Here is a 23,055-nt window from a genome sequence, read left to right as displayed (position 1 = left end):
CATTCCCAAACTTTTATCTCCCCTCAATAATCATTGTATTTTGACATCTTATCTGACAATTGATTTTCTTGTGTCTACCGGAAATTAATTTTTTAAATTTATAACGTAAAACAAGTTTAAAAAGTTGGCTGTTTGTGGCGAATGGCAGTTATTTAGTTACTCTTAGTAGAATGTGTCCCTGAAAATGTTTTTTTCTTAGGATTGGAAATGATCAAAACTAATAAAATGATTCTTTCCTGTAAATGCCTCATTTTTTTGGTAAAAGTCCCATAGAATGGCTTCTCCACTTTGACATTAATGGTTTCTTTCATTCCTCTGTCTTCCCTGTCCAAGATCTGAACATTAGAAACCTGAAATGAGTGTCCCTCTTCTTTGAGATGAGGGAAGACTTCTGAATATTCATCCAGGCGTGTTTTTGCTGCTTCACATTGAGCACAGACAAAGGTCGGCTGTTTTCCCACACATAAATTCCACGTTAGGGTTAAGGTTCCTCACCAAAGACACCCAAGCCAGTTTTGGGTCAGACCGAGACGGGCTTCCAGCTGGTGGGAGAACCTAGAGATGAAAGTGGTCCTCCAGGAGGAATGGTGTGAAAATTGCAAGAAGAGGAAAAAAGTAGAAAATTCCTACTTGTTCAAGACAAATAGTTGATGACATAGCACCATTTACATTCTGGAGAATTCTATGTTGCCATATATAAGGAATGAGCTAATGGCGTAAGTACTAATCAAAGGTCAGGCTAATTACGGAAGTACTAATGAAGGAACATGCTAAATGGCCCACGAGCAGTACTCTGGCCTTCCTTTGTGCGGAGTTCGTGCAGAAGTAGTATGTTATGTTCCGTACTTTATTTTGGGGAGCGGAAACAGCTTCACCGAGCTTCCTCTTACCCTCACTAGTTAAGGGTCAGGTACTCCACGCAACGTTAGGAACATTCACTATACTGTATATATACTGTATTTTATGCAAGTCCCGTCAATGCGGTCGCTGGACAAGACAGCACACCGGAACCAAAAAAAGAACCCAAAGCAGAAGTGCTTGATACCCATTTCGGTTTTGTTTCCATCAAATATATCTTTGCACCTTTAATTCAACTGAACACACAGGTATGTAAATTCTTTAAAATCAGTTCTAGATCAAACTTTTCATATATCTGTTGCATCTTATTTCATTTATTTACAGCAATGCAGTGATGGCCATATTGTTGTAGGTACAGTATATTGTAGCAGTGGCATTATTGTACAGGCGAGTCCAATTAAACTGCTCTCTGCTGACAGTTGGTGGACAGAAGCTCCGATATCAGTCCTGTTGGAAGTTTAAATTAGAACAGTATGAGGGTAGAAGCAAATGTACAAAGGAAAGTGGATTTAGATGAAATACTAAGGCAAAACAATTTTAACACAAAAAAAATTATTAACTATCATTTTATTAATTATGATCATTTCTAATCACAAGGAAAAACATTTTCAGGGACACATTCCACTAATAGTTACTGAACAACTGCTCTTAACCACAAACATCAAACTTTTTAAACTTGTTTTCTGTTGTAATTGAAAAAAGGTAATTTCTGGAAGCCACAAGTAAATCAATACTTACTTCATACAAGGGCAGAAATAAACCAATTACAGAACATTACATAACGCTATGTAAGTAATTCGCTAACCTCCACCGCATGTTTGAAGACAAAATTATCAGTAGTTCAATTGATACAGAAGATGAGGACTTTGATGTATTGATCAAAAAGTACTGTGTATTTTTAGTTATGTAGTTGAATATAGTGTACTACTTCTTCTGTAGTTCAAGCAAACTCACTGTTTTCATTCAGTTGCCTTGTTGTAGCATGCACCCAATAATACGGTTACCTTATGTATGACTTAAGTATAGAAATAGACCCCTTGATTGAGGTGACGCCTTATAATGTGATACGCCCTATGGTGCATAAAACACGATAAGGGCAAACATGCCATAATCTTTTCAAAGGAGTTTAGTTTCCTCCTCTGAGACGGAGGACAAGGTGGAGGGTGGACTCCTTCTGGATGTTGTAGTCGGACAGGGTGCGGCCATCTTCAAGCTGCTTTCCAGCAAAGATCAGACGCTGCTGGTCGGGGGGGATGCCCTCCTTATCCTGGATCTTGGCCTTCACATTCTCAATAGTGTCACTGGGTTCCACCTCCAGGGTGATGGTCTTGCCAGTCAGGGTTTTCACAAAGATCTGCATTCCTCCTCTAAGACGGAGGACAAGATGGAGGGTGGACTCCTTCTGGATGTTGTAGTCGGACAGGGTGCGGCCATCTTCAAGCTGCTTTCCAGCAAAGATCAGACGCTGCTGGTCGGGGGGGATGCCCTCCTTATCCTGGATCTTGGCCTTCACATTCTCAATGGTGTCACTGGGTTCCACCTCCAGGGTGATGGTCTTCCCAGTCAGGGTCTTCACGAAGATCTGCATTCCTCCTCTGAGACGGAGGACAAGGTGGAGGGTTGACTCCTTCTGGATGTTATAGTCAGACAGGGTGCGGCCATCTTCAAGCTGCTTTCCAGCAAAGATCAGACGCTGCTGGTCGGGGGGGATGCCCTCCTTATCCTGGATCTTGGCCTTCACATTCTCAATGGTGTCACTGGGTTCCACCTCCAAGGTGATGGTCTTTCCAGTGAGGGTTTTCACAAAGATCTGCATCTTGACACTGTAGAAAAAATTTAATACTGAGATCGACACCTTCATAGCACTCTTTTTGACTTGTTTCTGCTAAGTTTTGTTTGCATTTAACATGTGAAAAAATATAATCCAGCTAAATCTATGTGTGGTAAAAGTTCCTCCCTAAGGGGACATGGTATGTAAACTAATTCAATGAACCCGTTTGCCAGCTAAAGCCATTATAAATTTTATCTCAGATACAACTTTGGGCTAAAGAACCAAACAATAACGGGACCTGATCATCGTGTTAATATTGAGATTTTTTGAGAGCTAGTCTCTTCACTTTATTAAAAAGGCCCAAATGCAGCTTAAACAATTCAAGAAAGTTGAAGCCATTGTGTTTTGTCATGACAACCATTTAAAGTTACTCATTTACTAGATTCCTTGTTACCTTAAGAACAATAGTATAACCAATGACGCAGATTCAAATGACATTACATTAAAATGTACCAATTAGCTCCTGGCTGAGCAGTGAACAGTGTAATTTATTAAATTAGAATTCCTCAACATTATAGTCGAAGGTCTGATAAATGGGTTTATTGATACAGCTGACTAAAGACAGGAAAGTTTTTTAAAAAAAAGCTGAATAGTGTTATTCAGCAAGACACAGCTTTCCAGCAGGAGAGCTAATGACGCCAATATGAGTTTTCTAATTATCCTAATGTTGAATAAAACGATCCTCTATCGTATTTCTGGTGTAAAAAAAACTCAACTTCGGTGACTCCAATGTACAAACTATGATTTACTTGAGTGCCGTGAAACTATTTGGCTAACCGACGTTTTTAGCTCGGGAGCTAATTCAACTAATGTTGCCAAGAATCCGCATTTATGAAGAAATGGCTTAGGGTTTGAGTATTATAAATGTTAACAATAAAACGGTTCACATTGACAAACAATGTCGACCAAACAATACAGAACACTTTAAAAACTCCACTTTGCTTGAGGCTATGGTTCGATCTTAGCACACTGTCCTCGATCTGGTCCGGCTAGCTTCCTGGACAACGCCTCGCTAAAGCTTTGACCCCAATTATTGATTCATTCGTTAAAATAGCTTCTTTCGGTCGATTAAATATATGAACCATATAACATTCAAAAAAATTTTTTTAGAAAATACACGACCTGAATGATTCAAACTTACAAACAAATTGTTCCTGAAGGTCTGAACAGCTGTTGCTACTGGATGATGGCAGGAAATGCCAAACAAAGAGCAGCGGGGAGGTGTTACAGACAGCAAGCGTAATATCCTTCCGCCATCACACCCGGAACTAATAAATATGGCTGTATATATAATAAAATATAACGTATAAATATAAATATAAATATAGAATTGAGCCAAATTCATTAAGTTTATACATTTATTTCATGTTGTTTAATCTGTCTTATATAAATAGTTAATTTCCACCCATTGATCTATGATCAGTTTATTTATAGCAGCCAAAAACATTGTCTCTAGGTGCCTATGAGGTCTCCGGGGCTACATAAATGATGAAATTGTGAAATCAATATTTTTTTATGTGCCAGATTGTTGTCAGCACAACTGTCTGTCATGTGTGTTACTCACCCAGTCATTGTCCAAAAAAAAATAATTTTTTTAAAAAATAAATAAATAAATAAAAATTCAAACGTCCGCCCTACTTCAGGGGGCTGAGAACGAATATCGGTTATCACCTGCGCGGATGGAGACAAGATCTTCTGCGGAGAAACAGGAAGTGTTCCCCGGAACCTGTGGGACGGACATGACGCTAAAAGTACAGTCATTGAAAATAATAAAAAATAGTACAACCAACAGAATTACAAAACCAAGTCCAGAATAACATCTTAAATCTTCCTAGTCGCTACAAAATGTAAGCAAATGGCGTTGACCAAACTGTAAAGTACATTTCTTTGAATGGGAAAATACTGTAGAACAAATGCCCGAATCATTCTTTTTCTTATGCATTTATAAAACATAGAAAATATGTTTCTGTCAATTTATGTTTAAATCTTTTGCACAGAGAACTTTTTTTTTTTTTTTTTTAAATTTATCAGTTAATGGCTTTAATAGTTCTTTGCGTTTTCTGGTTCGGGGTTGAAATCGTTGATAATACTGTATTGTCTTGACTGCCAATTTTAGACGCTCACACTGTATTGTGGACTGGTGTGGGTCCATCTCAGCGTTGTGGGTCTAAGTGGGTCTGTCTCAGTGAAGTGGGTTTATGCCAGTTGTGTGGGTCTGCCTCAGTAGATCTGTCTCAGTGGTGTGGTGTGTCCATCAGTCTGAAGCTTTCAGACTAGAAGAAGCTGCTTTTCAAACTGGATGATAAGATGGAGAAGAAGGAGGGAAACGGAGAGATTATAAACACCCAACAGGGACGTGGAGGAATCAAACCCCTTCAGGAGGCACGGGCTGTGACCCAGAAGAACCACCGTTATTGATCCTCTGTAGGGGAAATTATTTTCGTACCATCAGCACAGCTATAATGGGTCATGCTTATCATGAGGCCTGAATCACATTTTGTCTACAGAAAGGAGGAATAGAAGAAGAGCATGAGGGAAAAAATACAGTTATCAGGAATAAAAACAGACCACGGGCTGTTTTGGTTGAAAAATTGAATATTTTTGACAATTAATACGAGATAATGACAGTAGCCTAAAGATGCAGAAGAGTTGAACAGAACACATTGACATTTAGACAGTCTTTTGTACTTTTTATTCAAGTTTTACCATTTATTTAGGGAAACTGTTAACATTTGTCTTCTCATAATGAAAATGTACATTTATCAATCTGCATAAAACATCACATATACAGTACATCAAAATAAATACATCATCTGGTGGGTTGGTTGAGCTGAGACTCAGAGATCAGTCGGTTGTAACTACAACTACGCGATGCTCAACCTCCACTCCTCTCCTTTGTGTTCTCCAGCCAATCCAGACCTGGGACTCTGAGGCCAGCCTACGACGGGCAGCCATCTAACTACACATGGAAATAAGACATCAGTACGGCGCCAGCCTCGAGTCGTCGATTTAAACACCATTTCTATACAGCTAATGTCCGACCTGGAGCGGCTGAAGTCAAAAGCCTGGAAGGAGACTGTAGGCAGAGGACAGCTGACTTCCTGTTGAACCAGGAAATGAATATATTTGAAGCCAATCATCACCATTTCCCCCTGTTAGATTTATTTTTGGCAAAGAGACGTTGACTCACAAGTGTGGAGACAAAATAAACTACAAATATTAGCGAAGTATCCCCAACTGACTTTGTTTTAGTCCTTAAGATTCCAGTCATGTTTGTATTCATGGAGAATGGAGACGTCTGGAAAGTGATGCAAAAATCACCTCAAAAAGCATTTTCCCCGTGGATTTCCAAATGAGAGAAGTCTGAAAAGCTTGAGCACAAGTTCCGCCCACCATGTGATGACTCATACCTGGAATTCGTTTGTGTAAAACGTTTTAATCTCTGTTATAAATCCGCTGCAGGAGTTTTGAGATGAGGCATTTCCCGCTAAAGAAATAAAAATATAATCTCATGGTGTCAATAAAAACTCATGAAGTAAACTCCAATCGCTTATTCATTTTAAATCTAAACATTGGACGAGTAAGACTTCACCGTATTAAATAATGTTTGAGTTGTGCAGCTGGTTTATTATTATTGCTAGTCACTTTGGACAGACGTGAAAATTAAAATCGATAAAGAGAGTCATTCCAAATTACATTAAAAGTAATGAAACGTTAATCTACTGTTATATTTTATTCTTGAAACAGTTAAAGTTGTTTTGCTCAAGTGGTTTAAAGAATTTCACAAATAGGATCTAGGATTTAGAACATTTCTCTGATCCTGTGAAAAAGCACGCTGTAAATTTTTATATAAAAAGCTTGGTGGTATTTGTAATACAACGACATTGAAAGGTTATACTATGAACAGTAAAGAGGCCAAAATAAATAAAAACAAACCCAAAGTCGGCTACATGAACGCCTCATTTCCTGTGAAATCTTCGTGCAAAACAGAAACAGTGACGGAATGGCGGACTTTGTCCGACACAACTACAACTGCTATAAACACAGATCATTAGTGCAAAACGTTAAAAGACTGAAATATGATGGTTGACTTGGTGAATATCTTAAGGATTAACACTTAAACTCTCCTTCTGTGACATTTCAAAAGTGTTTCATATTTTTAGAAAAAAAAATCCAAGAAAGTGCTTCAATCTCTTCCATCAACATCCCCTGTTCTGTATCCTGTGTCCTACTTCCTTCCCTTCTCCCTTCCTTCATGCCCACCTTCTCTCATCGATGCTCTGGGATGGTCTTTGGATCTCTCCTGTCCGTCCTCCGCCTCCAGCTTCCACGCCGACCCCCCCCCTCCCCCAAAAGGAGGAGAGAACAGGACCAGTCGGTGTGTCTCAGGGCAGAAGGGGCTGGACATCATCATCAGTATTTACATTGCCTCTTCCTGGGTGGGGAAGGAGGGAGGAGAGGACGAGGAGTCAGGGCGGGGTCGCTTGAGTCTTTCAGGGTGGGGTCGCTTCAGTCTTTAATGTGGCTTCATATCGAAACTTCATATTCACGAGAGTCCTGCTGAAAGACGGAGAAGGGAGACAGCGAGACGTGATTGGCGGACACAAAAATCACCTGATCATATCATACCAGCTGTGTTAACTGTGTGAAAACCAGTCACTTCCTTCTCCAGCTGTTCAACACGATGCTGATTGCTGATTGGTTGTGAAGCTCCATCAATGGAAGGTTAGTGAAATTTCATTTTTGGTTTAACTTTTCTTTTAATTCAGACAGCATGAATACTGATTATATTGCAGCCCAGCGATGTGCGTGGACACTCACCCCTCCCGTCTCATAGAGTGGGTTGTCAAACTCTGTCTCCACTGTGATCTGCCTGTAGGGGTGGGGGTAGATCAGGGGAAGCCTCAAATTGGAGTGATATCGGCACCTGAGGGACCCGGAGGAGAACAACAACAGTTCAGAACTTGTTTCAATAAAAAAAAACTTTTTCATGTTTTATTTAATATGTTCACTACTCAGGATGGAAATGTTTGATTCACTCGGCCCAACTATAAAACTAATTGTATTCTGATTCGCTTTAGTTGTAGAGTTACTGTTGCTTAGCAACTGTATGCCTGGTAACTGTAACGTAGACAGGGTGCCTGATATCTGACTGTTAACAATGTGACTGCAGTCAGTTCACTGCTATTTAGAAGAGATTGAGTTGTCAAGTCATAAGTATTGGTTTTGAAATTTTAAAAGTACTGTAAAAAACATTAAATTTATATTTTAGAGTTGGGGCTTGATGTGTTTTCTACCGTGTGGCGTAGACATAAGCCCCTCCAAGCACCACAGACAGAAGAAGAACGAGGATGAAGATGACCAGCGCGATGTTGCCTCCATCCAGGGTGGTGCCGGCAGTCGCTTCTGCAACTGAGACACAGAGCGAGGTCACCTGAGGGCACGACGTGCACATAACGGCTGTGGCATAGCAAACACAGGTGAACGCTACGGGTGAACCAATGCACGGACAAACGTGGAGGAACAAAAAGAAAAAACAGGTGGCAGGCAGATGTTTGCTGATGCAGCAGAGCAGACAGGAAGAGCTTCTGATTCTGTGGTTTGAGTCTAACCAGACCACGTAAAGTATTTATGTGGTCTCCTAGGCCAACAAACACAAGTAGACTCACCTTCCAAAGCATGGTTGTCAAAGCAGTCACGGTAGGCTGCAAGACATCATTCTGTCAGTGCACTGGAAAATGTACATCACACTTGTGCTTTGTATTGTTACGATGTTGATTTCAATTGTACAAAAATACGCATCACATCTGAGTGTATGACAGAGACTTCAGCCTTCAGCTTGTTGCCCCGCTAACATGAGGCTAATGTTGTGGATGTGACGACGTTAGCCCCAAACTGCTCTGCACCTATTAAAGGACTTCTGTTGCTATATACAGTATAATACTGTATATATACTGTACATAAGGGAATAGTTTGATCATTGCCAGGAATTTATGGCTAACTCCCCCTTGATGGACATTATATAAGAAATTATTATTATTATCATTATTATTAATATTATTATGGAGCTGCAGTGGCTCAGTGCCGAGGCACCCTTGAGCAAGGCGCTGTCCCCCTTTATAAGTTGCTCATTAGGGTGCACCAAGCAGGAGCTGCTTGCTACTCTACCTCCCACTGCATGTCTACAGGCCCCTCGTGTGCGTGTGTGTGTGTGTGTGTGTGTGTGTGTGTGTATTCAGGGCCTGTACACACTACATATGCATGACTAAAAGCTAAAAACAGTGTGAGCTAGAGTGTGCTACTAATTTCCCATCAGGGATCAATATAAAATTATTATTATTATTATATGAAAAATAAGAGTAATACCTGGAATGATTCTGACCCCCCCCCCACCTTCATAAGTTCCACTCTAGTAAATAAGGGCACCCTGTAGCTAATGAGAATTCACTAGAACCTAATTTAGACAGAGCCGGCGTCCTGCTAACATTCCGACAGTCACACAAACAAACTGAAAATTAACCTTATTCCACTTTTCTTTAGTTGTTTTATGGATTTTAATCAAATGCTTTAGTGCTTTGGTCAGCTGTGAATGATACTTGTTTTTTGGTGAAGGGGTGTGGTGAACTGTCATTAGCATGCATAGTGACATCATCATCAATTGGTTTGTACAGGCATGAGGCAATTCAGTCTCTGAAGCATATTGTGTCTGTGCATCCATCCAAAGGTACAGGAAATAAAGGAATGCTTCATTCCAAACATTCATAAGATTAAAAAAACCCTGCAGACGTCTCACCTCTGCATAGAGGGAGGGGGCCGCTCCAGAATGATGGGTTTCCCAGTATGCACTTAATCGCAACCTCTCCTATGAGCTCGTAACCTTGGTAACAGACAAAGGTGAGCGATTCTCCGGGCAGGTAGAGCCTCTTGGACAGGATTTGGTATCCGTTGTCAGGGAGACCAGGATTTTCACAGGAAACAGATTCTTCAGCTACACAGGAGGAAGAAGAAGAGGAAGAAGAAGACAAAGAAAAAGAGGAAGAAGAAGAAGCGATGAATCCTGCTTAGTTTGTACTCAGATGTTTGCATCAGATCTGACAAACTCTGGATGAGGTGACATGAATCATGGGTAATCGCCACCCCCCCACCCATCTAGTTGCCTGAGGGTTGAACTACATTTGTGTTGCATTGACACATCACACACTGTGTTCCGTGTCAGCAGAAGAGTGCAATGCTACACATTCATCACAGGAAACAGAACTACTTCCAGATACCTACAGGCGCAGTGAGGGAGGCGGGACGTCCACACAGGCGTCCCCGGTTCGCGCCCGTAGCAGGTGATGGTGGCGCCGCCCTGGAGGACGAAACCGGGGTTGCAGCTGTATTGAATGGTCGTCCCCACCAGCAGCTTGGGGTCGGACAGAGACCTGGTGGAGTGTTCCACGTGACCGGGATCTGAGCAGTACATGACTGAACACACACCTATGGGATTAACTTCTGTCCACAACGTCAGGATTGGATCTGCTTCCACATTTACCAAACGACAAACTGACATCACAGAGGAAGCAGGAAGCACTTGTTAACATCAGTAAATTTTAAATAAAAGTGGAACGGACTCTTTTCACAGAAAGGGGGCTGGGTGCTCCAGGAGAGGTCCAGCTGACAGGTGAGGGTTTCCCGTCCCACCAAGTCGTAGCCGGGGTCGCACTGGTAGGTGATCCGAGCCCCTCGCACCAGTGCGATGTGGGATATGGTCTTCCAACCATTCTGGATCTCCGGAAGGTCGGGACAGGAGTCATTCCTGGACACCTCTGAGAAAACAAGAGAAATTATGCCAGAGGTTCCAACATGGGGGGTGACGGTCGAGATCAACAACACAAAGTCTCTGGGGCTCATGTTCTGCTTTAGATCAGACCCAGATTTATTTCAGATTTATTAAAAGTATGAGGATGTTTAAGTATCTGCTGGATTCCTGACGGTCTAAAATGTGGCTGAAGTTGATTTATATTTTTCCGATGAATGAAATCTTTCAAAAGATTCCACGACTGTTTAAAAATGTCCGCAGACATTTGTTGTTTTGTGGTTGAAACGATGGATTCCAGCGATTCTGTCTCACAGAAACATCCTGGATGAACTATTTTTTGCATGAAGTATGAATGAGCAGATAAAGTTCACGTCACTGTGGAGTCAATTTTAGAGATTTTTAAAAAATATTTGAAAGAATTGAAGTTCCTAATTTGTTCATTTTTCTATAATGCAATTCTAAACTAAATGTTTTGTGAAAGTGAAAGGTAAGGGTTATTTTTGAAAAGACGTTAAAATTAATGTTGAAGGAATCCCTCTGGGACAATTTAATGCCGGCAAACTGAAGGACGACTCCAGAACTGAACGGGTTCTTCAAACCAATCTTAATTCCACCCACAAGCATTAAACGTACACACACACACACACACACACACACACACACACACACACACACACACACACACACACACACACACACACACACACACACACACACACACACACACACACACACACTGAGCAGCTTTCAAACCCTCAGCTTCAGCGCGTTTCCTTCTGCTACATGAAATAAATGTCAACAGATGAATGCTTCCCAGCACTGATTCATCTGCAGACTACATGATTCACGCTGCATCTGAGAGGCTTCACACTCAGAATGTTCTGATTACACAGAGACCAGCAGTCCTTCATCATCCTGAAGCAAGAATTCTTCTGATCTAGGATTAAACGAGTCCAACTCAAACCTCATGTTATCTCCACAGTCCTGAAATCCAAGAGGAGAGGAGATAAGAACAGCTTCCAACGTTAAGAACATCACCAATTCTGGTTTTATCAACCATTCTTTAATCATTTCTTTTATCCTTTCAGTCAAAATATATATAAAGACTTCCTCTAGTAGCTTCAACTAGTTTAACATCACATAAAAAAAAGGCTGTTATATATTTTATAAGCTGTGTGAGAATGAACTAATCATAAGGCCGACCAGCTATGGTGATAACACTCAAATAACATGCTAGTTAGAATCGCTGTGATTACAATTACATCATATCAACTTCAAAATTATACAGGCTAAGATGAGTTTAACCTCCATTTGTTTTAATTGAAACAACCAAATCCTTGTCATATGATCGGCTATTTGATATGTAGGAATTCAGATTATAGACAGAGCCACTGAGTCACGACACAATCTGATCATTAGCAGCCGAGCCTCCAACACTGAGATGTAAATCTGCTGCTAAAATCATTAGGGAGGAAGTTATATTTTATTCTTCATATCAGTTTCAACACGACAAATCAAATGAGCTGCAGAAATACTTTCTTCCCCGTCAGAACGTTACTGCGTGGATTCTGACATCTCAGGTAAAACAGGCCAGAAAAATTAAAGGAAAGGTAGAAAATGTTTAACATTAATACAAATGAAGAGTCTTTATAGAAGACAATCATTCTGTCCGCAGTCTCTGTCCACACATGTATAAATAGAATCAGTTACCCTCCTGTTGGGACGTGTGTGTGTGTGTGTGTGTGTGTGTCTGATGACTGTACAGGATGACAGGCCTGCAGAGACTTAAGCTTAAGGATCCTGGATCAATTATTCATTCTCCTCTGACTTCCTCTGGTGTGTGTAATTTATTCTCACACACACACGTGTAAAATCAGAGCGAGTGGCTACACACACATTCCCGCTGTGTCCACTTGATTTACTCCTCTGGGAAACGTTTGCGCGACGAGTAAATTGGACGACGCTTCAGGGTTTAGAAATGGGAAGTGAGCTGATTAAAGTTGTGTGTGCACGAGAGCGATGGTGAGAGGGTGAAACCAACAGGATGTGATTGAATAAGGGCAGAGGAAAAGAGAAGAAAGACAAGTAGAAAGCAGAGGAGAGAGAAGGAAGGATTGAGAATAGAGAGGACGTCTTCAGGAGAAACAGTTGGCTGTTCCCCTATTTAAAGGATAAAGTGGCATTATTCAACCTTATTCTTAGGTTTTATACCTTTCATTTCTGAAATCTTTTTTTTTTACTCTTAGAAAATCATGACACAGTTCAAATGACAATTTTATCTCTTGAATAAAACAGATTTCTCTGAATATAAACTTAATATGGTTATTTTCTCCCATATTTTGCATCCCGCGTATCGAGACAACGTTAGCTTCTCATAGAAGGTACGTGTTGCTTTGGTAAATACCCACAATACTCTAGCAGTTGTTTTGTTAAATAACATTGACATGTAGTCGTGGCAACAACTGGAATATGAGCTAGAACTAGAACAGGCCAATGGTTGGGACTACTTTTAGTGGTGGATTGATCCGTATTTGTTGCTGTAGTCACTATTTGTGACAAAGAGACGATGAAGCGGGTCACACGCTCACCCATGTAGTTGATGATGAAGCCCTCGCCCTTCCCGAACACGAGGCCCGCCGGATCGGAGTGGAAGGTGACGGTCAGGTCGGGGGTGGTGGAGGACAGCTTGAAGGGACCGCTCCCCCCGACGTAGCGCCCCAGGATACGGGTGGTGACCTCATCGCCGTCGGTGATGGTCAGCATGTCGCTGTCGCTGATGTTCAGCCTGAAGATATGGAGAGCAGCCGGTGGAGTCAGAACCGAGAGAGGAGCGATGAGTCAGAGCTGAATCATGTTAACAGACGAGTGCGTGGGAGACGAGACGACCAGCGTCCATCTGGGGGTAAAACATTCACCAATCTGCAGACGCAGGAGTTTTTTACTGCCCTGCGATGCTGGTTACACTCCAGTGGTTCTAAAACGTCAACAACACAGGTGTGTGTCGATCTAAATGAGTTGAGTTGAACACTGATTTCATAACACTGAAAAAACAATAAGGAAATAGTAAAGGAGCTTTAAAATAATTCAAAGGGCAAACACTTAATTATCCTTGATACACAGTTTATTGTCACACACTCTGGTGGCAATAATCATTTGGGGAATTCTATATAATTTTGTTTGTTATGTTATTAATTACATATAATTCACTTCAATGCATAAAAATGTATGTTTATGAGTGAAAGCTAAAGATATAGTTTGACATTTTCTTTCTTTCTATCTAGTTGACAGGGTCGTTATATAATGGAAGTGTACTTTAGCCAAATATTGGTAGAATAAGTAAAGTGGGTCTGGGGGTAATCACCTTAAAATACAAATGGAATGGATCCTTTATATATGCCATGTGGGGTTAACAGAACTACAGAACAGTGAAGGACCGAGGACGGAGCCCTGAGGAACACCGCGAGACGGAAAACTGTCTTTACTCTGATGACGAGAAAAAAACGACCCTCATTTCAGAATTCTCTCCTTGACATATTTAGTTATTTATCTTCCACTTCTTTCCATAAATAATAATAATGATGGTTATTTAACTCTTACTTGATCTCCATAACATGTCTGTCAGTTTATCGTTTACGTTTAAGTTTGGATGTAGAGATTTCATCCGTTTTAAAAATTCATTAAGAAACATTCAGACACTCTGACTCGTCTACAAAGAAAAAATAAATATAAATAATTTTAAATCCATTGAAATACGAGACATGAATTCAATCATCGCCAAAATCAAAGTAAGGACCAAACAGGCGGCTAAAAACCCAGCGGATCTGTAACGGTGTCACGTTTTTAATGTAATATCATCATAGACGGGTGTTGGACCCCTCACTGAGCCCGCCTCCTGACAACTCCCAGCATGCATTTTTAATGGTAGCGTTTCTTGGTCAGGCCAAACTGTGGATTGGAGCTACGGTTCTGATTGGTTTTAGAGTGTGTTGGTGTTTCTCACATCTGAACATCCAGCAGCACTCGTTTCTCCTCGCCGACGTGGATCCTCCAGCTGCAGTCCTCGCCCTCGCCGTACCACTCCGGCCAGTTTGGAGACAGAATCACCCCCCCGGGACCGGTAAGGTCCCCCCCACACTGAGCTGCAGAGGCAGATCAAACCCAAAAAGGGACTAAAGGTTAGAAGGGAGTTGGGTTTAAAGACGTCAGTACCTCCATTCCCCAACACAGCCTCACTTTTACCTTTGCACAGTGGCTCGGTGTCGTTCCAGTACGGGTCCCTGGCGCTGATGCACTCAATAACCGGGGGGCCTTGTTCCAGAGAGTGACCCGGGTCACAGGTGAACTGGACCACGGCCCCCACCCCGTACAACGGGTCGGAGGTTGTGAAGTTCCCGTTCTGGAGGTACGGCTCATAGCAGTGGCCACGCTCAAAGGCTGCAGGGAGAGATAAGATTTATGGGAAACCTGATCAAACAGGAGAATTAGACTCTATAAAGTGTCTTTACAACCGGTTTGGTGTCTCAGGGCTTCAGGAGACGTATTTTAGATCATAAGAAACATTTAAAGTTTATTTTCTCTTCATCTCAGAACGCTGCGATGCTGTTTTACTGACATGTTGATCGTCTCCTGACTTTTCCTCCTCATTAGTCGATGATGAGCCAATCTACATTTTTGGGGGCTCTGTACCTTGAATAGTAAATGAGACTCATTAATGTTGCACCACGCAGCTGCTTTGACGAGGAAATGTTTTCCTGTGAAATATTCTGTGTGATATCTCCGTGTGATTTCCACAAACAGATGATTGATAGCTCCTCACACAAACTGTAATCACACATCGCCTGTACATCTCGTCTCTTCTGGCTGAGATGATTTTCTTTTCTCTTCTCTGCTGAGGATAAACATGTTGGAAGGATATTTCCATCCTCCACAATCTGCCAGATAGCTTTAATCCAGATTATACTGGATGAGCAGCCCACTTCCTCACCAGCCAAGCCAGCTTCATGTTTGGATGAGCTTCATGTGAGCATCAGCATGGAGTCGTGTTTGGTCATATGATTATATTGTAATTACAGCGGGAGAACAGTAGGGGGGCGCGCGCCATACCTTCGTAGCGGATGTTGAAGCCCGTGTTCTGGTTGGGCTGATCGGTGATGAACTGGATCCTCACAGACGGACCCTCGCTGATGACCCCCTCAAACGGGATGTGTCGGCCCCGCCCCGAGTCGAACAGCACCACCGAGCCGGCGTCCAACCCGCTCCACAGGACCAGCCTGAGGGGCGGAGCCACAGCAGGTTCAGAGATGGTTTAGCTCAAAAGTTCCACGGCAGCTGGTTGAAATTTTGACTGTTTGGAAGTTTAACATGTATTAACAGATTTATTTATTTTTTGGCCAACAGGGGGCAGCAGAAACACGCTGTGAAGGTTTCATTGGCTAACTTCTTTGCATGCCGCATATTTAATATCTGCCATTTTGAACCTTCGCCAATAACAGTCAATTGATCATTCATGTTTGATTATTTGTCTGTAAGGTGGACCTCAGGTTAAGTTATACATCAGGTTCCGGTCCGGTTTGGATCCCTTTTTTACCATCTAGCCAATAAAACAGCATAAAAAGTTACTGTCAGGGATTACTGATGGTTCAGGTCTGGATCCAATTCAAATTAGATCATAATCTAAATTTACAAGATTAAAATATCCCAATGCAGCTGAGGGGCCAGTCCTCCTACCTGTCGGTGGGCCCCAGGGCCAGCCTCTCCAGGTGGAGGTGCAGCCTCTGGTCCTTAGGGGCCTCCAGAGACCATGAACAGGAGCGGTCCTGGGTGGCGTTGGGTCCGTGGTGTGGGGAGGGGGACAGGACCCTCCCCACGGTCACATTTTTTGCCGTCCCCCCACAAAGAGCTGCAGAGAAGATCCATGGCTCTGTTAGAACATTTGAGCAGTCGTGCAACAATATTTCACACTTTGATTTTAAGGGAAACCTGAGGAGCAATTTAATGTCAGAAGCAGGTTACCTGAAGTTCATCAACATTAAGTAAGTTTTGTTTCTTAATTATTCAGTTTTATGTTTTGGCAAAGAAAAACCTTTACAGCGTTGTGAACGCTCTCCCAATGTCTCGTTCCAAATATCTGCTTTTGATGCCACAGAATGAGCCAACAATCGCTGCAGTGACAGCTGGTTAGTTTAAAGGGCTCTGAAGTAGTTATCCCTGCCTTTGTTTGATTTTAAGTGTAAAAATCATAAAGTGTGGTGTGGAAAACATCTTGATTTGCCTTGAACTTCTAGTTTCAGAGTCTAAAATGACTCCAAACTCCACTTTGGGGCGACAACAACGACAAAAGAAATGAAATCCTCATGATGTTAAGGAGTGTTCGGTTTGGCGCTCACCCAGGCAGCTGGGCACCTTCCCGCTCCACACCGGCATCGAGGCGTTAAGGCAGGTGAGCTGCGGCGCCCCCTGCAGGTGGTACCCCATGTGGCAGTGGAAGCTGGCAGTGCCTCCAGGGAGCAGATCCAGAACCGCCACCTCCCCAAAGTGAGGCCTCTTGGGCAGAGAGCAGCTCAGCCTGAAGACTGAGGAGCGTAGATCAAGACAGGAAACAGATGATTTAATCCATCCCTCCTGATGAAAACGTCACGGAGCGTTCGAGACTTTAGGGGGTTAACTCCGAGCAGGGTTTGAGACCCACAGGTGAGTCAAGCCTTAAAAACTTGACTGAACTTTTGCTGCTTTCACATATTTAATCTAACATGTGTGAATTTTATCACAAATGGAGAAACCTGATGGGTTTTAAGGCAAAAAGATTAATGACACAGGGGGGTGTCTACACTCTGGTGTCCTCCTTTTGTCCACAGTAATAAACACACACACACACACACACACACACACACACACACACACACACACACACACACACACACACACACACAAACACAGAAACATATACACTCTATACAAACTCCCAGTCTTTCAGCCCCCCCGATGGGATGAGAGCCCATTAATCACTGAGCTAATCAGCTAATTCACATGACAGATTCAATCACCGTGGTAACTGATTAAACCAGAAGGCATTTAATTATTTCATTAGTATATAACAGAGTACAAACATCATTTTATGCCCCATGACGAATTCACATGGATTTCATTTATGCTGCATGTTTAGACCCTTGAGGAGGTGATAAACCTGCAGCGTAGCCGCCGTGCTAACAGCATTAGCTAGGGCCCACATGAGGAGGTACCGTCTCACACACACACACAAACACACACACACACACACACACACACACACACACACACACACACACACACACACACACACACACACACACATTTACTCCTGGATGCTCAACATTATCGTCTGCTGACACACTTTATCACTGATGTCTTACACACTTCTCTCGCTCTGTATGTGTGTGTGTGTGTGTGTGCATGTGCGTGTGTGTGTGCATTCATGCACCAGCAAATAGACTCCACCGAGGGGCTCCTTCAGGACAGACTCACTCTGATAGTGCAGCTGGAAGATGCCCATGGTTCCGTCCGGGGGGGAGCGGTAGTACACGGACAGGGTGTTGGTGGGACTGCGGATCACCTGACCTTCCACCAGCAGCGTGTGATTGGCCAGGACCAGAAGGGCACCTCGTTCATCTGCACCCCGGATAGAAAGCAGCTCCCCCTCCGACAGGTTCACACTCTTCACCTGAACACACAGAGGAAAATACAGTTGAAAATACTTTGAATAAATAAAATAGAATGTGTTCTTCACTCAGACTTAAACTCAATTTGGTTTATAATGATTCATCAATTTAAACTTTAAAAATTGAATTATCAACATTCAAATATTGAATTAAATATTATTAATTTAAGGACCAATCCATTAAGTTTGGGATTTTCTGAACAATGAAAACCGGCAACATTGAATAAAATCTGGTGAAGAGATGAAGAAGGTATCAGACCAGATCAATCAAACAAGAAAATTAAATACACAATTTTTATGGATATATTTCAAAACTGCAGCATACAGTAGCTAAACAAAGATCTAGACTATCTTTAAGAAAACTTTTAGATGGAGCAGAATTATTAACTGGATGTCCACTTTACATCCAACAATAAAAACACACGCAGAGTGAGAAAAGTCTGATCGAAGCCTTTTGAATCAGAACGCAATACCAGCACAAACCACAAGGGGTCACAGTTCATCATGGTTCTGGATCACATCCGCAGTGTGTTGGTGTTGCTGGTGTGTTAGTGCTGCTGGTGGGTGAGTGTAGGTGCTGCTGGTGTGTGTGTGTGTGTGTGTGTGTGTGTGTGTGTGTGTGTACCTGCAACTCAACCCCGTACCCGGTGTACACTGTCACCCTGTAGGTGCAGTGCAGGGCGGTGCCGTCGGACAGGGGGGGGTCGTCTGATGAATCGATGTAACCCTCAGGCTCAGAGAAGTTCACCTGGCAGCCGGACACACCTGTAGGGGGCGCTCCCGTCTCCCCCTCCACGTCCAGAACGGTGTCCTCAGTGGGGTTGTCCACCTCCGGTTCAGGTGTGTGTGTGTGTGTGTGAGGCAGCTGTGAGTGTGTGTCTGTGGGTAGAGGCTCCGTGGGGAACACCCCAGACGGTGCTGGGGGTTTGACCCTTGTCGGTAACCCGTCCCCAGGGAGGGAGCTGACGCTGAGGCCTCTGCCCAGGAGAGGCAGCAGGTTCTGGGGCAGGTTGGAGGGCAGGATGCCCCCCTTCTGAGGGAGCCGCTGTCCGTTTTGAGTCTTCAGGGATTGGAGCAGACCTACAGCGATGGCGCTGGGGGGTCTGGCTCTGGGGTCACTGCCCTTTGTGTTCCCTGGAGTCACTGCTGGAGACCGGCTGGGGGGGGCGTCTTTATCTGGGAGACAAGAAGGAGATTGATTCTGAGAGGTGGGGGTCGATCAGCTGATCTGGAGAGGAGTTATCCATCTGGCAGCGCCAAACACAATGGTCACACACACCATCACACACACCAAACACACACCCAAACACACTGCCAAACAACCGTCATACACACGTCACACACAACTGTCGCACACTCCAAATACACCCCCAAACACCCCGCTAAGCACAACTGTCTCACACAATATCAAATGACCGCCTAACACACTGCCAAACGACTGTCACACACACCATCACACAAAAACTGCCAAACACACCGCCAAACAACCGTCACACACACCATCACACGGCCGCCAAACACACCGTCACACACACCACCAGACACACCACCAAACACACTGCCAAACAACAGTCACACACACCATCAAACGGCCGCCAAACAACCGTCACACACACCACCAGACACACCACCAAACACACTGCCAAACAACAGTCACACACACCATCAAACGGCCGCCAAACACACCGTCACACACACCACCAGACACACCACCAAACACACCGCCAAACAACCGTCACACACACTGCCAAATGGCCGTCACACACATTCAGCACCAGCATTCAGAAGGAACACTTATTCACCTCCCACTCCGTGTCGATAGAATCCACCGGTTATCAGCCGTTAACGACCAAACACACCAGAGTAGCTTCTTTATTAATGTTCTCTGAATGGTTCAAACCACATCCAGCTCTTTAGAGACTCTTTCGATGCTGTGATCCTGATTCTGACAGGATCCCCTAGTCTTAGTCCATCCCTGCTGGACAAAGACCTCCAGGATCTGGAATATTCCTGCCTTCTCCTGCTGGATAATCCCACCAGGGACTTGTGGGTTTCCCCTCAGGCAACTAGAACGATCCAGGACTGGTTCTGAAACCAGGTCTGGGTCACCGATTCCTGCTGATTCACTGTTAGTTTGATCTTTTTTTTGTTCTGCAAACAACTAATAAATAATAGATTTGGCTCGTAAACCTGTTCCACAATGGGGTTTTGCTTCTAAATGTAGTCGGAGACAGGGCCGTTAACCAGGAGGGGGGGCAGAATAAAGACAGAAAGAATGCATAAGGAAATGGGTCTGCAGTGCAGCTGAAAGGGCTTATCCGGCAGCGCAGGTCTAAAACAGCACACAGCAGCATTTAGACACACACACACACACACACACACACACACACTCCAGCTGAGTCGATGCTGGCGGTGGCGTCTCACTTTAATCCACATTTGAGCATCGTTTAAACAAACCTGCACCAGAAACCAGGAGGGTCAAAGTTCTGTCAATTTATATCCAGAGAAGAAAATCCTCTCTGTGTCGTCAGATTATTCCTTCCTATTCCACAGTTTTCATCTCCAGACATAATGTGTACTAAATGTACGGGTTCATGCCTTTACACTCGAACTGCCAGCATCAGAAAACATCCTGGAATAATTAAAAAACACACAAACCTCCAGACAAACTGAACAGACTGCAGTTGATTTAAGTCATTTATTCCACCAGATTACGGCAAAACTTTTGTCCCTGGTCAGCTGGTCTCAAACAGTGTCCCCAAACGGACCCCAGACCAGATCCCGGCATCTTAAAAACCTTTAGTTGTTAATATTCTTTACTTGTAAACTGTTGTTTATATTGACAAATGACAAACACTTAAAGGTCCATGATGATGATAATAACCTTTATTATAAAGCACTTTTCATAAGAGTGACGGGGCTCAAAGTGCGTCCTAAAAAAACAGAAATATCACATTAAAACAAAATGAGACGATAACGAGACAGCAGATGATGAAAAGTGTGTAAGGAAAGGAAATGCAGACAGAAAGCATAAAAAAATTTTTTTTTAAAAAGTCCTTTGTAAATCATTTATCCTTCATAAATCCAGTTCAGATTCCAGGAATGGATCCAAGCAGCTTTACATTAGCTCCTGTTTTAAAATGTTATTATCTGATGTATTTAGGATGTTCTCATGTCTTTTATTTCTTCTATTTATTGCTCTAACAGTGTGCCTAACACACGATGGCTGGTCGGTCGGCAGTAAGCTCTGATTGAATAATGTTCTGTTCTCAGCAGCTGATTTTTCATTCAAAGGTCACAGCAGGTGGAGGAATAAATGGAATGCAGCCCACAATAGAAGCTCAGGTGAACATGAAGCAAATGCAGCATGCAGTCTGACTTCTGGCTGCATGAATCATGGGTAGCGACACATTTCTGGCAGGTGAACAGACTCTGGATCATCTGGTTCATTGTGCTGGGTTGTTAAAGCTGTACCGTCAGAATAACATTTACTGCTGATCATCTGCCTGTGATGAATTGACGACAGATTAATGACTAAGAACAGAAGTCCTGCCCTCTTTTAATTCTGAGTTAAACAATATTTTTACAGTATTTTAACAGTGGATTTCAGACACTGTTGGATGCAGCGATGATCTGGTGTTCAGTAGCACTGATCAAATATTGGCAACCTGACGTAGAGTTTAGAGACTCTGGGACTTGGGATCAATGATTTGTCCCCATTTATTGTTCGTCTGTGAGAAAATTATATTTTCAATTAAAACAAATGCTAACGGTTTCCCAGATAGCAAAAGGCAAATCACCAGTTCAGCGGTTTTTGAGTTATGCTGCAGAAACTCTCAACAGAGACAAATGCCACTCACTTAATAAGGATAAATTCCACTTGTTACCATGGAAACAGAAAAAATGAAAACAGTCAAACATTCCAAATTGCAAAAGGCATCATTTTAATACGGAGTTATTGTGTGTGGAAAGTTTTGTGAAAAAATACCCAAGATTTTTGGAGTGATGCTCTGAAATGTTTCCTGATCGTGACTAGAGAAATTAATCAGATGTGAGGTGGGTCAGTTCCTGATCTACGTTAATGATGGGAATGAAGGGAACTTTTACTAGACTAATACATTTTTTTTGTGATTAATGCAATGTAACACTTAAGTTAAGCAAGTTAAGACATATTATTTTACAGCTGGCTTAATATAAGCCTACATACGGAGGCAGACGTCTTGGAGCTGGGTCTTTCCCTGGCTGAATAGACTTGTGTGGGTGGACGTATTTTGGGCCTTACAGGTTCCGGAAGTGAAAATCCCATTTATTCCCACGCAGTGTGACTCAGAGCGGGAATCATTATGAAAGATGGGAAGCTTAAGTATCTGATTATAGAGTATGAGATAAACAGAAGGATGTATTTAGGAGGTCACAATAACTCCCAATAGTCACATAATTACTGATGTTTCAAGAAATGTAAGGATTATGGTGCTGATCATCATTATATGTGAGATAGTTTGGCGCTGGATGTGGCTCTACATGCATAAGCCAATCAGAACACAGTCCATGTCTGGATGTATTTTTTAAACCATCAAAGCAGGTGGATCCTGCAGAGCTGCATTCTGATTTAACCTGGTTTTATTAATACTAATCAGGTAAATCTGATGTGGAATCAGTGATCGAACATTTATTTAGGCTCCACTAAACTGATTGAAAAGTTAATAATAACATGAAAATTTGACTAAATAAATATGACTAAATTCATACGGTTTTCTGAAAGTCGAGACATCTCGTCTGAAACTGGATTAAAAACAGGATTGTGTGACAGAATGTGATAAAAACACACAGAACACAGGACTAACACTAAATTAAAATAAACAGCTGATGAAA

The 23,055-nt window shown here is 42.6% G+C and overlaps 2 protein-coding genes across 10 annotated transcripts in view; both read right to left on the bottom strand.

The window, feature by feature from the left end:
• Window positions 1-1,406: 1,406 nt before the first annotated feature.
• On the bottom strand, window positions 1,407-3,921 carry LOC137608983 (polyubiquitin-B). The gene is made up of 2 exons (XM_068335669.1): window positions 3,831-3,921; window positions 1,407-2,681 (listed from the first exon to the last, which is right to left on the bottom strand). Exon 2 carries the CDS (start codon window positions 2,672-2,674, stop codon window positions 1,985-1,987), a length of 690 nt encoding a protein of 229 aa, XP_068191770.1. The 5' UTR covers window positions 2,675-2,681; window positions 3,831-3,921; the 3' UTR covers window positions 1,407-1,984.
• A 1,445-nt stretch (window positions 3,922-5,366) lies between these two features.
• Window positions 5,367-23,055, bottom strand: part of LOC137608960 (seizure 6-like protein) — a 30,190-nt gene continuing 12,501 nt past the window's right edge. Inside the window, exons 2-18 of one of the 9 annotated variants that reach the window (XR_011038261.1) lie at window positions 18,809-19,359; window positions 17,991-18,186; window positions 16,877-17,062; window positions 16,218-16,389; window positions 15,594-15,760; window positions 14,730-14,924; window positions 14,491-14,629; window positions 13,079-13,275; window positions 10,303-10,497; window positions 9,965-10,156; window positions 9,483-9,677; window positions 8,359-8,394; window positions 7,987-8,101; window positions 7,511-7,616; window positions 6,953-7,249; window positions 5,732-5,790; window positions 5,367-5,648 (exon numbers count right to left, since the gene is read on the bottom strand). Coding sequence is in view for 6 of the 9 variants with exons in the window: in XM_068335608.1 (XP_068191709.1) it covers window positions 7,217-7,249; window positions 7,511-7,616; window positions 7,987-8,101; window positions 8,359-8,394; window positions 9,483-9,677; window positions 9,965-10,156; window positions 10,303-10,497; window positions 13,079-13,275; window positions 14,491-14,629; window positions 14,730-14,924; window positions 15,594-15,760; window positions 16,218-16,389; window positions 16,877-17,062; window positions 17,991-18,186; window positions 18,809-19,359 (2,675 nt within the window). In the remaining 3 variants the exon portion in view is untranslated. Of the gene's footprint in view, window positions 7,250-7,510; window positions 7,617-7,986; window positions 8,102-8,358; window positions 8,395-9,482; window positions 9,678-9,964; window positions 10,157-10,302; window positions 10,498-13,078; window positions 13,276-14,490; window positions 14,630-14,729; window positions 14,925-15,593; window positions 15,761-16,217; window positions 16,390-16,876; window positions 17,063-17,990; window positions 18,187-18,808; window positions 19,360-23,055 lie in introns of all 9 variants that reach the window. The other 8 variants (XR_011038260.1, XR_011038259.1, XM_068335608.1 and 5 more) reach the window with 8 other exon arrangements.

The sequence above is a fragment of the Antennarius striatus genome, chromosome 15 (assembly GCF_040054535.1).
Source record: "Antennarius striatus isolate MH-2024 chromosome 15, ASM4005453v1, whole genome shotgun sequence".
Taxonomy (NCBI): Eukaryota; Metazoa; Chordata; class Actinopteri; order Lophiiformes; family Antennariidae; genus Antennarius; species Antennarius striatus.
The sequence above is the reverse complement of the archived record's forward strand: the minus strand, read 5'-3'. Positions and strand labels throughout refer to the sequence as shown.